This window comes from Cydia pomonella, chromosome 25 (genome assembly GCF_033807575.1).
Source record: "Cydia pomonella isolate Wapato2018A chromosome 25, ilCydPomo1, whole genome shotgun sequence".
NCBI classification, from domain to species: domain Eukaryota; kingdom Metazoa; phylum Arthropoda; class Insecta; order Lepidoptera; family Tortricidae; genus Cydia; species Cydia pomonella.
Genome location: NC_084727.1, coordinates 10,142,863 through 10,155,895, shown reverse-complemented (window position 1 = coordinate 10,155,895; position 13,033 = coordinate 10,142,863). Strand labels below are relative to the sequence as shown.

The 13,033-nt window shown below is 36.4% G+C and overlaps 1 protein-coding gene across 1 annotated transcript; it reads left to right on the top strand.

The window, feature by feature from the left end:
* The first annotated feature begins 320 nt into the window (after positions 1-320).
* On the top strand, positions 321-11,032 carry LOC133531445 (ferritin light chain). Its single transcript, XM_061869671.1, has 5 exons — positions 321-522; positions 3,002-3,126; positions 7,591-7,824; positions 8,669-8,850; positions 10,477-11,032. Exons 2-5 carry the CDS (start codon positions 3,012-3,014, stop codon positions 10,639-10,641), a joined length of 696 nt encoding a protein of 231 aa, XP_061725655.1. The 5' UTR covers positions 321-522; positions 3,002-3,011; the 3' UTR covers positions 10,642-11,032.
* Positions 11,033-13,033: the final 2,001 nt, after the last annotated feature.

Here is a 13,033-nt window from a genome sequence, read left to right as displayed (position 1 = left end):
AATTCTCGAAACACAAAACCTCAAGTTTCAAGTTTTGTGACAGCTGATACGTCCAAAGTGCGGTAAACATGAAGCGGGAGGCAGGGTAATAATAATACCTGCTTTAAAAATATACCCTTCGAGGAGCGAAATATTTTAACCATTTTTTATTATATTTAGCTTAAAACATGACTAAGAAATGTACGAGACACCAAATCATAGTTTAAATATGAGTTATTGATGAGTGAAATTTCGTATATTTAAACTTTTACATCATTGTGTACGATTTTAGGGTAATATATTTTTGTATACTAGCCACACAAGGACCTACGCACCAACTTCACGAAATAGAATAGTTGTCTCACAAGTTCCACCGAGCTGTGTTTGCTACTGCGCTGTTATCTCATTATATTTTGTCCCATTTGCGGACTATCAGTTTTATATCTACTTTGTTGTTGGAAGTCGCCTTCTGCGCCAGTGTGTGTAAAGGCCGCACTTTCGACGCATCTATTTTCTACGCTTCAATCGCGACACCCTAATTTGGTGAGTGATTTTAATTATTTAAATCAACATGACATTGGCATTCTCTTTCTTTTCTTTGCGTTTTTGTTTTTTTTTTTCCTAATCGTCTATTTATTTATTTACGTCGAATCTGTGATTTTATAGTTATTATGGTTAAATTGGTTAATATTTATTATGTATTTAACATTTCAATGGTGCCCTTTTGCATTTTACCTACATTGTTACATTCACATCAAATGAGATCTTTTCCCATAATAGATTTTTATTAGATCTTTTCCCAAAAACAAAATATACTTTCTTTTCCCAAAATATATACTTGGTTTTAACCATTTCATATTTACAATATTACTTATAGATTAGGACATTGGAATGGTTTCAAGAATTGGTTATTTTACCCAGGAGTAAAATGTCCAATGACTGGCCTATAATTAGTACTTTGTTTTGTACTTAAAACTCATAATAATGCGCAGAATAACATAATAATATGTCAAACTCTTTTATATAATAGGTACTCTTTTTTAACATTGTGAAATATTATAAACCCAATTTAAATTTAAAATTTGTTACAAAAATGCAATAATATCAATGCATTTGACGACCGGTTTGACCTAGTGGATAGTGACCCTGCCTACGAAGCTGATGGTCCCGGGTTCAAATCCTGGTAAGGGCATTTGTTCGTGTGATGGGCATGGATATTTCTTCCTGAGTCATGGGTGTTTTCTATGTATTTAAGTATTTATAAATATTTATATATTATATATATATCATTGTCTAAGTACCCTCAACACAAGCCTTATTGAGCTTACTGTGGGACTTAGTCAATTTGTGTAATAATGTCCTATAAATATTTATTTATTTAAATATTTATTTTAACCTTTGCAAACAGAATTAAAAGATGGATTACCTACATATAATGTTGTTTCATTCTAACTATATTTGCTTTTCTATCAGTTGTGTTAGAGTAGGTACTGCTGTAGAGTAGGTATATTAAAACTAGCTTAGTACAGTCAGCTGCAGAGATGTGACTCCTCCCCCCCCCCTACATACAATCAGTCTCATTGTATAGTCAAGGTATTAAATATCGATATGGACAAAGTGCCAAAAATATGTATACACAACCTTATTGCCTATACATATATTAAGGTAGTTAGTGTGTACATATTTTTGTCACTTTTCCATATTAATATTTAATACCTACCTTGACTGTACATAAGCCTTTTCAGTTTTTGCTAATTTATTTATCAAGTGGGTGTTACAGACAGATGTTCATTTGTTATCAAATTACATCCAATACATAATTATAGTGTAGGCAAATTTATAGTGATTGATGATTTAACCTAATTATTAAACTAAGTATACTTAGATTTTAATAGAGGCATGAACAATAAAGTTACAATTAATAAATAAATAAATATTATAGGACATCATTACACAAGTCCCACAGTAAGCTCAATAAGGCTTGTGTTGAGAGTACTTAGACAATGATATATTTAATATATAAATATTTATAAATACTTAAATACATAGAAAACACCCATGACTCAGGAACAAATATCCATGCTCATCACATGAATAAATGCCCTTACTTCTGCCTTATAAATAAATATCTGGGGACAATCTTAATCTTACACAGATTGACCTAGACACAAACTAAGCAAAGCTATATATGTATGTAGGTACTAGGCGAGTATATACATGTGTATAGATAAAACCATACTTTTTTTGTAAAGCAGGCAGGCAGTTGAAAAAACTGATAATGCCTGTATCCAGAGTTATCTATAAAATTTTCAGTGTTGAGTAGAATTTGCATTGTGCTTATCTAATTTATTCTTAAACTCATTGACTCTTTGGGCTGATACTATATCCTCTGGGAGTCTGTTCCAAGCTTTGACCACTCTGTTGCTAAAGAAGTGTCTATCTATCAGGATTGTTGTAGGACCTGCAAGACACCAGCTTATACTGATGACCTCTCAGGCGGTTGTTGTTATTGCGCTCTAGCGTCTTATGAAAATACTTATATACAGTGTTGGATGAAAGTCAATTAGAAGCGCTGGTGGCCTAGCGGTAAGAGCGTGCGACTTGCAATCCGGAGGTCGCGGGTTCAAACCCCGGCTCGTACCAATGAGTTTTTCGGTACTTATGTACGAAATATCATTTGATATTTACCAGTCGCTTTTCGGTGAAGGAAAACATCGTGAGGAAACCGGACTAATCCCAACAAGGCCTAGTTAACCCTCTGGGTTGGAAGGTCAGATGACAGTCGCTTTCGTAAAAATTAGTGCCAACGCCAAATCTTAGGATTAGTTGTCAAGCGGACCCCAGGCTCCCATGAGCCGTGGCAAAATGCCGGGACAACGCGAGGAAGAAGAGAAGAATGGTCAATTCTAATTAACGTTCGATATACATAGAACACCCATGACTCAGGAACAAATATCTGTGTTCATCACACAAATAAACGCCTAACCTATTAACCTAACCTAAAATAACCTATTTGTTCCAGATTCAGAACAATGAAGTTCCTAGCTCTCGCTGTATCTTGCCTGCTGGCACTCTCTGGAGCCCTGGCCGCTGACTCCTGCTACCAGGATGTCTCCATGGACTGCTCACAGGCCTCCAACAGCATGGGTGAGTGCTTTTGTTAAACAGGGATTCTACTGGATACAGGATGATTGATATGAACATACAGGTCTATTAGACATTAAGAGTCCCCGGCAAGCCAAACCCCTTTTTGCCAAATGTGCAGTAAATATGTAAAACTGTTGTTAGTGCACCGTCGGTGAACTCTCTCAAAAATAGACTAGATACACACTTTAGAACTTTAAAAAGTGCAAAATAAACACAAGTGTTGCGATATACACGCATCGGCTCCAAGAGCTGCTAGTGTATCAAATAATAGTACATTACGATACAAGTGCGAAAAATAGGAAATTCGAAACGAGTGGCGATATAGGGAGCGTGCATGAACTGAACGAGTTGCGAATTACCTATTCGCGCATGTATCGTACGTTTCACAGTACATATGGCCCTTTAAATGTTCGACACAGTAACGTAATATGCTAATTTTCGCACTAGTGCGGTAAAGTAGCACCTTATGTACTGTAAAATAATAAATAATAATAAGCTCAGCTGAATTTCACCTTCCCATACAAACGGAGTTTCATTCTCATTTTAAAACTACATGTTGGATTGTAATAAACTTTGCATACAATGACATGAGGTATATCTAGTGCTGAAATTAGTTTATAATATATAGCTCCACTTTATAAAACAAACAAAATAGAACAAAAACAAGTTTTGTATGAAAATCTTAAATTTGCTGTATTTTTTAACTATGATATCTGAACTGCGGTGGCAGCATGGTTCCATTTTTGGGGCGTAGTCTAAATATCCTTATTGATAGATGTCAAAAAGTGACAAGTAACCTTTGCAAGAACTAGTTTTTTAACAAAAAAAAACTTAAAAATTATTTTCAGTGCCAGTTTTAGCATAACATTAACTGTTTATGTATACGTTCAATATTTGAAAAAAAAAAAAAAAACAAAAAAAAATTTTTTTTGGCGAAATTTACTGAAACTCGTATAACATTTTTTCCTTCTTTTGGCCTCAGAAGTACGTGGTTAAAATCATGCGGGTTCCTCGTTAGCACCGTGTATATAATTTCTTATGATGTAAATAATATACTTATGAATTGTTGTGTAAATAATTAGCACAAGAAATTCCTTTACATGCCCTTAATGTTGGCGAGATGTGTGTGCTTTCATACCTTGTGCAAAACCTTATAACATCTTATGTAACCATGTCTCTGGCAAAATAAATAATTTCAATTTCAATGAGAATGTAACTACGTTTCTATGGAGAACCGAGCTTACTGGAGACCCTTAAGGATACTCGGGTCTATAGATAGGTATCAGATCTGCGTTTATCATAGCCAGTAGACAATCCGGCTCTAAATTCAGATATGTCTATACTCGTCTCTTTTGCTTAATTTGATTGATTTCTAAGACAATAATCTTAATCTACAGTTAGAGTAAGATAAAAACAAAGATTTCACAATCTTTATCTGACAATCCGAAATATCTGTTGTACTTGATTATCAATACAAAAACAAGGATTGAACAAGGATAATGGTAGGACGCGGTTACTAAGGTGAGGTAGGGGAAGTGCGCCATGCCGTCTAAGTGCGCCTACCTTGAATATATCGAAAACTGTTTATATACTACTAATATTACTAGTTTTTAAGACTTAGACTTTAAGAGTGTTGTAGAATACTAGTAATATTAGTAGTAAGTATATAAGCAGTTTTCGATATATTCAAGGTAGGCGCACTTAGACGGCATGGCGCACTTCCCCTACCTCACCTTAATCTACTCATAAATGTAGCACTTTTGTTAACATTCTTCAGATAAGGGATCATCATGAATTACATCGTACGTTTAGGGGGAGGAAGGGGATCAAGAAAATGTGACATGTTGTGACAAGGGGGAGGGGGGAGTCATCAACTTTGTGACGTCACTTTAAGTTCATTAGTAAACAAAAATATATTTAATTTTTTTATTCGCTGTACAGTTAACGAGTTTTTGGGACGATTATCATTTTTATTCGTTTAATTTTCTTTCCTAATCGGTTTTGTTTTATAAAATTAGTAATATTTCTTTTAACAAGGGGGCGTAGTAACACTTCCTAGTCTGGAACTAAGCTGCTACTTGTTATTTGATTGTTTAATTTTTCTCCATGCTTACTAAGCGTTTGGTAAGTGACTTGTAAAATCAGTAGATTATGCACGTTCATAAGGCGCCATTCATTTACATCAATAAATAAATATTATAGGACATTCTTACACCGATTGACTAAGTCCCACGGTAAGCCAAGAAGGCTTGTGTTGCGGGCGGGCAATAGGGACCGTGCGCGTTGGAGGGTCTGCCATCTTGTGGTCTGAATCGGAACCATAAACAGGCACATTTACACGTCAAGTGTATTCTTGTGCATAGTATGTTCTACCATTTTGTGGGCTACATCGAAAAAAAAAAACATCACATTTACGCCTCGCGCCAAAAATCTGACGGCTCCTGTGCTGCCTCCTATAGTTCATGCACGCTCCCTATATACTAATCTATGGTTGTGGGTACATAGGCAACGATATAGCATAGTGTGGAAGTATAAACGTTACGTTTGTTTGTGTTACGTTTCATAGAAATTTTTAAAAATTCGCATCTTTGTGAGCTTACGTAAGACCTATGAAAGCCCTCGCAACCCCTTGTAACTATTTAGTATGGATCGGGCATGAGAGGTGGAGGGAACTGACAGAACGGAATAGTCTTATATTACTTTCAGTAGGAGTAGCAGAGAAAGCGCTATATTGTACAGCGCTGTGTTGTAATAGGGATCATGCATGAACTGTAGGAGGCAGCACAGGAGCCGTCAGATTTTTGACGCGAGGCGTAAATGTGATGTTTATTGTTCCGATGTAGCCCACAAGATGGCAGAACCTACTATGCACAAGAAAACACGTGACGTGTAAATGTGCATGTTTATGGTTCCGATTCAGGCCACAAGATGGCAGACCCTCCAACGCGCACGGTCCCTATAGGCATGTGAGGACAGGCGTCGGCTAGCTAGCATAATTATTATAATTTGTAAATTTATTGTAAATCAATCAATCAATCAATTCTTTATTCGTTCATCACAGGTACATAAATAGGTGGTAACTCAGTATTCTAAGGAACAGCTATGATGTGCCTTTTGGCGTACGAAATAATTTCTTATTATCTAACTACTTATATACATATTCAATAATTTATTTACACGGGCAATGAGCTTATGAGATTGGCATATGCAAACATGTATTTCAATAAGTCAATTCATATAGATATATTAAAAAATAATAATGAGAATAAAAAAAAATTACAATTAATTACATTTGGCATATGTCAATATCATTAAAATAATCAGTTACACTATAATAACATTTAACTAATAAAAAATTTAATAATAAGGACTTCAATTTTTGTATTGGTGCCGTTTGCCATGATTTTGGTAACTTATTAAATATCCTTGGTGCCATCACTAGTACGCTTTTTTGCATCAAGGCTGTCGTAGTCCTACTCACTAATAGCGCTGGCTTTCTTGGGCGAAGGCTGCAAGTTCGCTTTATTCGCGAATAACTTTTGTATATTTTAGTGTAGTTATTCTTTAGTGTCTATTTCTATTATAATGTGTGTTGTGTAAATATTGTACAAATATGAGCCAAATAGCTTGAAATTTTTTTTTTTTTTTTAATTTTTTTAATTTTAAATTTAAATTGTTTGTCCTTGTCATAGTATCACATGTCATGACTCATGACCATGTCCTATCTGCTTAGGTACTAAAAAAGTCCTAAATGACTAAGACGTTTATTATTACCCACCGTTTTTATGGTGGGTAACAATGAACCCGACCAAATTACGTAGGTTGTTTATGGTGTGTTGTCAGGCAGTGGCGGGGCAAGACTAAAATTTGGTGTGGGCATGGTACATTTAGCGAGGCCCTCTGGTGGCGCAAGAAATAATGAATAACTTTTTACTCCCTTACCGTCTATTAAGAGGCTGTCAACACCCAATGTCCTTGAAATTGATGTTACTTAAACAGTTTTTTAAGAAAGACTATTTGTTTTAGTCAAGTAAGAAAAATATATGTTCATATTAATTATATTTCAAAGACCGTGGTACTCGATACACGATTGAACGAAATCGGCTCGATAGAAAATAATTGCAAAGATTGGTCTTAAAATCACAATTAAACGGTTTTATGTCTTTATTGTTTTGACTTATGGGTCTGCAATTAAAATCACAATTTCAAAACATTTATATCTAAACCGTGGTTGAGTAAAATATTACACTAATAATCCACTTTTTTTTATTTAAATATTTTTCTTATTATTTCCTTGCCCAGGCCCAGTAACATGCGACAGTGCTATCTCATTTACTCCGATACAAATAGACAAGGTGCGCGCTTTAGGTATTGACAGCCTCTTAACCGCTTTTCTTTTATAAGCTTCTTAATTCTAATAGTGGAAAAAGTGTTGCCAGTATAATAATCCAAAATCTCCCACAGTGCTGGCAAAATGTAACGCAATTTACGGCGGCTACGGCCACCACGGCAACCTCGCGTCCGAGATGCAAGCGTACGCGAACCTCCATCTCGCTCGCTCCTACGAGTTCCTGCTATCGGCGTCCTACTTCGACAACTACCAGACCAACAGGAAGGGGTTCAGCAAGCTGTTCAGGAAGCTGTCCGATGACGCTTGGGAGAAGACTATTGATCTTATCAAGCATATTACTACCCGAGGTAAGTTGGATAGATAAAAAACGTATCTAATTTTTAATTGTTTTCTTTTTTTTTTTTTTTACATAAACGTCCGGAGTTTATTCACGATTTAATAACTTATGAGTTAGTTAATAAATATAAGTTTATTGAATTGAATTGAAATATTTATTTCGAACTTGACGTCCATAGGGTTAGGTAACAATGACTTATGTATCTAGAGTTAGTATTACAGTTAATTAGACAAAACAAACAATTACACAGGGATTATACAGGGATTACAGGTTGTTTATTTAGTTACATGCAATAATTCACGGACTGAATATATAGGTCATATAAAGCAACTTTTACTATGGAACCAATCCCGAAATCGCGATTTTTTTTTAATTTTCCCATAGAAAATATCAAGGTCCGACAACCAAAATGTATGAAACAATCCATTTTTTCGGGGTTGGTCCCATGGTAAAAGTTGCTCAGTATGACCTATATATTCAGCCCGTAGATTATTGCAGGTGACTAAATGAACAGTCTGTATCTATTTTTCTTTGCTATGCCAATGAGTCATGTCTATGCCGTTATACTTCAAGCTACAACAAATAAAATAGAAAACGCGTTTCTTGAATGGGGCGATCTTTATTGGGGAATCTTTATTCCGGGTACGCAACCTTAAAAAAGAAATGGATAATTGTCTACAATCTACAATCAATCCTGTTTTAGGAGGCAGAAATTAAACTTACTTAGGTATTTTTTTAAATATCCATATTAATATATTGCAAATTTATACCAAATTGACTAGAATATGAAAACGAATTCTACATGTTTCATTAATACTATTATAGCTTCTAAATAATCTAACCTGTATCGCCAGGTGGCGTGATGGACTTCGCCCGCCGCTCCACCCTGGACAGCAGCAGCAAGAACTATACTGTGGAACTGAACGAGCTGGAAGCGCTCGCCAAGGCCCTGGACATTGAGAAGGAGATCGCTGAACGCGCCTTCCACATCCACGGAGAAGCTACCAGGAACAGCCAGCACCTCCACGACCCTGAGGTAAGATGTTAAGGAGTTAGGAGTACTAGCCAAGGTCCTGGACATTGAGAAGGATATCGCTGAACGCGCCTTCCACATTCACGGAGAAGCTACCAGGAACAGCCAGCACTTCCACGACCCTGAGGTAAAATGTTAAGGAGTTAGAAGTACTAGCCAAGGCCCTGGACATCTAGGGGATCGCCGAACGCGCCTTCCACATCCACGGAGAAGCTACCAGGAACAGCCAGCACCTCCACGACCCTGAGGTGAGATGTTAAAGAGTTAGCAGTACTAGCCAAGGCCCTGGACATTGAGAAGGAGATCGCTGAACGCGCCTTCCACATCGACGGAGAAGCTACCAGGAACAGCCAGCACCTCCACGACCCTAAGGTAAGATGTTAAGGAGTTAGGAGTACTAGCCACGGCCCTGGACATTGAGAAGGAGATCGCTGAACGCGCCTTCCATCCACGGAGAAGCTACCAGGAACAGCCAGCACCTCCACGACCCTAAGGTAAGATGTTAAGGAGTTAGGAGTACTAGCCAAGGTCCTGGACATCCAGAAGGAGATCGCTAAACGCGTCTTTCACATCCACGGAGAAGCTACCAGGAACAGCCAGCACCTCCACGACCCTGAGGTAAGATGTTAAGTAGTTAGAAGTACTAGCCAAGGCCCTGGACATCTAGGAGATCGCTGAACGCGCCTTCCACATCCACGGAGGAGCTACCAGGAACAGCCAGCTCCATGACGCTGAGGTAAGATAAGTCTACTACAGGATCGGAATGGAGGTTTCCAACCACGATGACCTATTGTTAGTTTCCGACTGATTGGCAGGTGGTTAAAGCTACCAAATTGTATTGTGCCTGTATTGCGCCCCAACTCACCAATGTCAGGGTGACAATGGACCGTCGGAAGCTTGGTTGGTTTAGATTTTAGATGATAATGCTTTTTGATGCAAGTGCGCAAGGCATGTCAGTCCCGAAATGTGACACTTGCGTACGTCCTTACATTAAAATTTTAATACAGTTACTCTAAAAGTGTGTGAAGGACTTTTTACTTTTCCATTTATTTTGAAGAATATCTTAGACTCTAGAAGAGAATCTTTATTAATTCTAACTTAAAATGATCTTCCATAGTCTTCTTTTTCTTCAACCTAGCGTTTTCCCGGCCTCTTTTCTATCTTTTTACTGAGGTGTGTCAATAAAGCGTATTCATCATTATCATTATCGGTATCTATCATTTATCTACCCCCCACGCCATGACTCACCCGGATCAAAATTGCCAATAATACTGGCGCATACCCTCGCTGAATGGCCTGGATAAAACTAAAGCGACGGTCGCATCTCCTTTCCCTCAATCTACATTTCCAATAAATATAAAAAAACACTACCTATATCTGTATCTTTAGGTATTTAAATAAAAGTAAACAGAATTTATCCTCAAATGGCTCCTTAAGCCAGATGAGGGTAGATGAAAACATTACATGATCAAATAACGTAGGTTAAAGTCAGGCCATTCAGTTACAGATCCAAGCGCTTTTGTGTTTGCTTGGTTAATCAATAAATGTTATAACGACCCGAAAATTCACAAATTGTTTACTTTTATTTAAATACCTAAAGATACCGAGTATAATTTACAATTTCCACAGATCGCTCAATACATGGAGGAGGAGTTCATTGAAGACCACGCCAAGACCATCCGCAACCTGGCCGGCCACACCTCCGACCTCAAGAAGTTCATCGCCCAGAACGACGGGCAAGATCTCTCCATCTCGCTCTACCTGTATGACGAGTATCTTCAAAAGACCGTCTAAATTCTAAATAGTTTACCATCAAAACCTACCATTTTAGTAGAAATTTGGTTGCGCTGATGGTAACCCATTGTAATAAACTACCATATTTGAAACAAAAAAATCTATAATAGTAGAAAACCGGTCACGCTAGCTAAACAATAAATAATTGATGTTTTGTGATAATTACTACATTCACACCTGTAGTTCATTTGATTATGAAATAATCCTCCACTCAAAAACTACCATTGTAGTAGAATATTGATTAAGCCATTTCAACGTGTACAAACTAATAGGGCTGTTTAAATTATGAGATATGTAAGTTTTTTTTATCATTCATTGTGTATTATAGATTATAGCATAGCATAGATGTATTTTCAGTTATTTTCCAAATAAAAGTTCTTTAATCACCTAATATAGTTTTATTGAAAATAATTGAAATATGGCTGACGACCGGTCTTGCCTAGTGGGTATAATATATAGCCTATGAAGCCGATGGTCCTGGGTTTGAGTCCCGGTAAGGGCATGTATTTGTTTGATAAGCACAGATATTTGTCCCTGAGTCATGGATGTTTTCTATGTATATAAGTCTTTGTATAGACCCTGGGTCCGTGGGGCCCGGGAGCTCAGAGCATCTTTAATGATTTGGCCAAACGGCTGGTTGACGTTACAGAGGACAAAAGAGCTGGCAGCTTCCTCGCTCAACGAATAAGCGTTGCGATTCAGCGAGGATACGCTGCCAGTATTTTTGGCACTATGTCCCAGGGGCCCTCTTTAATGTACTTGGCCCACGTATATACAACCACCTACCTAAAAGTATCAAGGATGCACCTTCCTTCCATACTTTTAAAAGTAGATTAAAATATTGGTTACTAAAATCACCGTTTTACGACATAGACGAATATTTTTCTAGAGAAATTGTTGATGTACCTAAATAAAATTAAGTGTAATAAATAAAAACAATTATGACATACAAATTTAATCTATAATGTACTTAAAGGTACACTGTATTGAATTGATATAAAAAAAAAATATGTAAACTCGACCTGTAACCTAATGTTATTAATAAATTTTCATTTAGATATAGATTTTTAGTTTTTAATTAGTTTAAGTTTGTATTGTACCTATATTTACTCTTCTTCATTTCTTCTTAATTGTTAATTGTATAAATCAATTGAATCATGGTGAGTATTTGTATATTATATATATCGTTGTCTGAGTACCCACAACACAAGCCTTGGCTTACCATTACCATGGGACTTATTCAATTTGTGTATGAATGTCCCTATAATATTTTTATTATAAATAGAGCGCGGATTTGAAGTAGCGATCTCAATATGAATATGGATATGACTGCTATCATTTTAATTTATCTGGGGCTCGGCGGCCGTGCCTCCGCCAAGACGAGACAGAGGGCAAAAGCCAGTGCATCAGTGTTGGCCGTAATTGTTAATTCGAATTAACCATTAACCAATTGCATTAACCATTGATTCCGCAATAAATCAATTAATGCAATTAATTTAATTAAGGTTAATTAGATTAAATTTTTGATATTTTAATTAAATTGATTGTCATAACAATTACCTATTCAATACAGTTAAATCAATTAGAATTACTCTCACTTGCATTAACGTTTCATGGAATAAAATAATTTCCTAAACTAATAATTAATAATACAATACTATTGCTTGTAACTACTAAAATTATAATATAAAAATAAGGATATGAATACAAGCTTCAGTGCATTATAAGGTCGTTATATTTTAAAATGAGCATCAACATAATGACTCTGAACCCTGGCAGTACCTACTGGAACTCAGATTTGGAGCAACATAGACACACGCCAATAGGGTTGTTTCCAATTTTTTGAAACGCTTTTATTACGTTCTATATTAACTAAAAGTTGCCCTAAAATTCTACTTTTATACTAAAAACGGCTTTAAATATATTAAATTAACAAAATATATTTTGACAGATGCTTTCGCGCCCAAAACGCTCTTTGAAAATTGTGTGACGTCACAGTTTACGGTTTGACACATAACTTCATACACACGTAGAAGATACGAACTGTCAACTGACATTTGTCATTTGTTGTTTATCACCTAACTGTCAACAGTGTCAATCCGAGAGTTGTGACGTCATCAGAATCTTCAAAGACGTTTCGAGTTTGGTCACGTGACGTGTGCCAAAAGATATTTTAAATTCAATATTTACAAAAATATGGTAATTACAGGTCCCCTAAAAGTAGTTAAACATGTTCTTATAATCCAAAAGAATTTATTGGGATACAATTCTGCCCTAAGATTTGTAGATGGAAACAACCCTATTTGGTTTGCGACTCATCTTGATGAGCGCTTAGGAGAGCAGTACCCAAGATAAAGCAGCTGATGCTGAACCCTGGCAGTACCTACTGGAA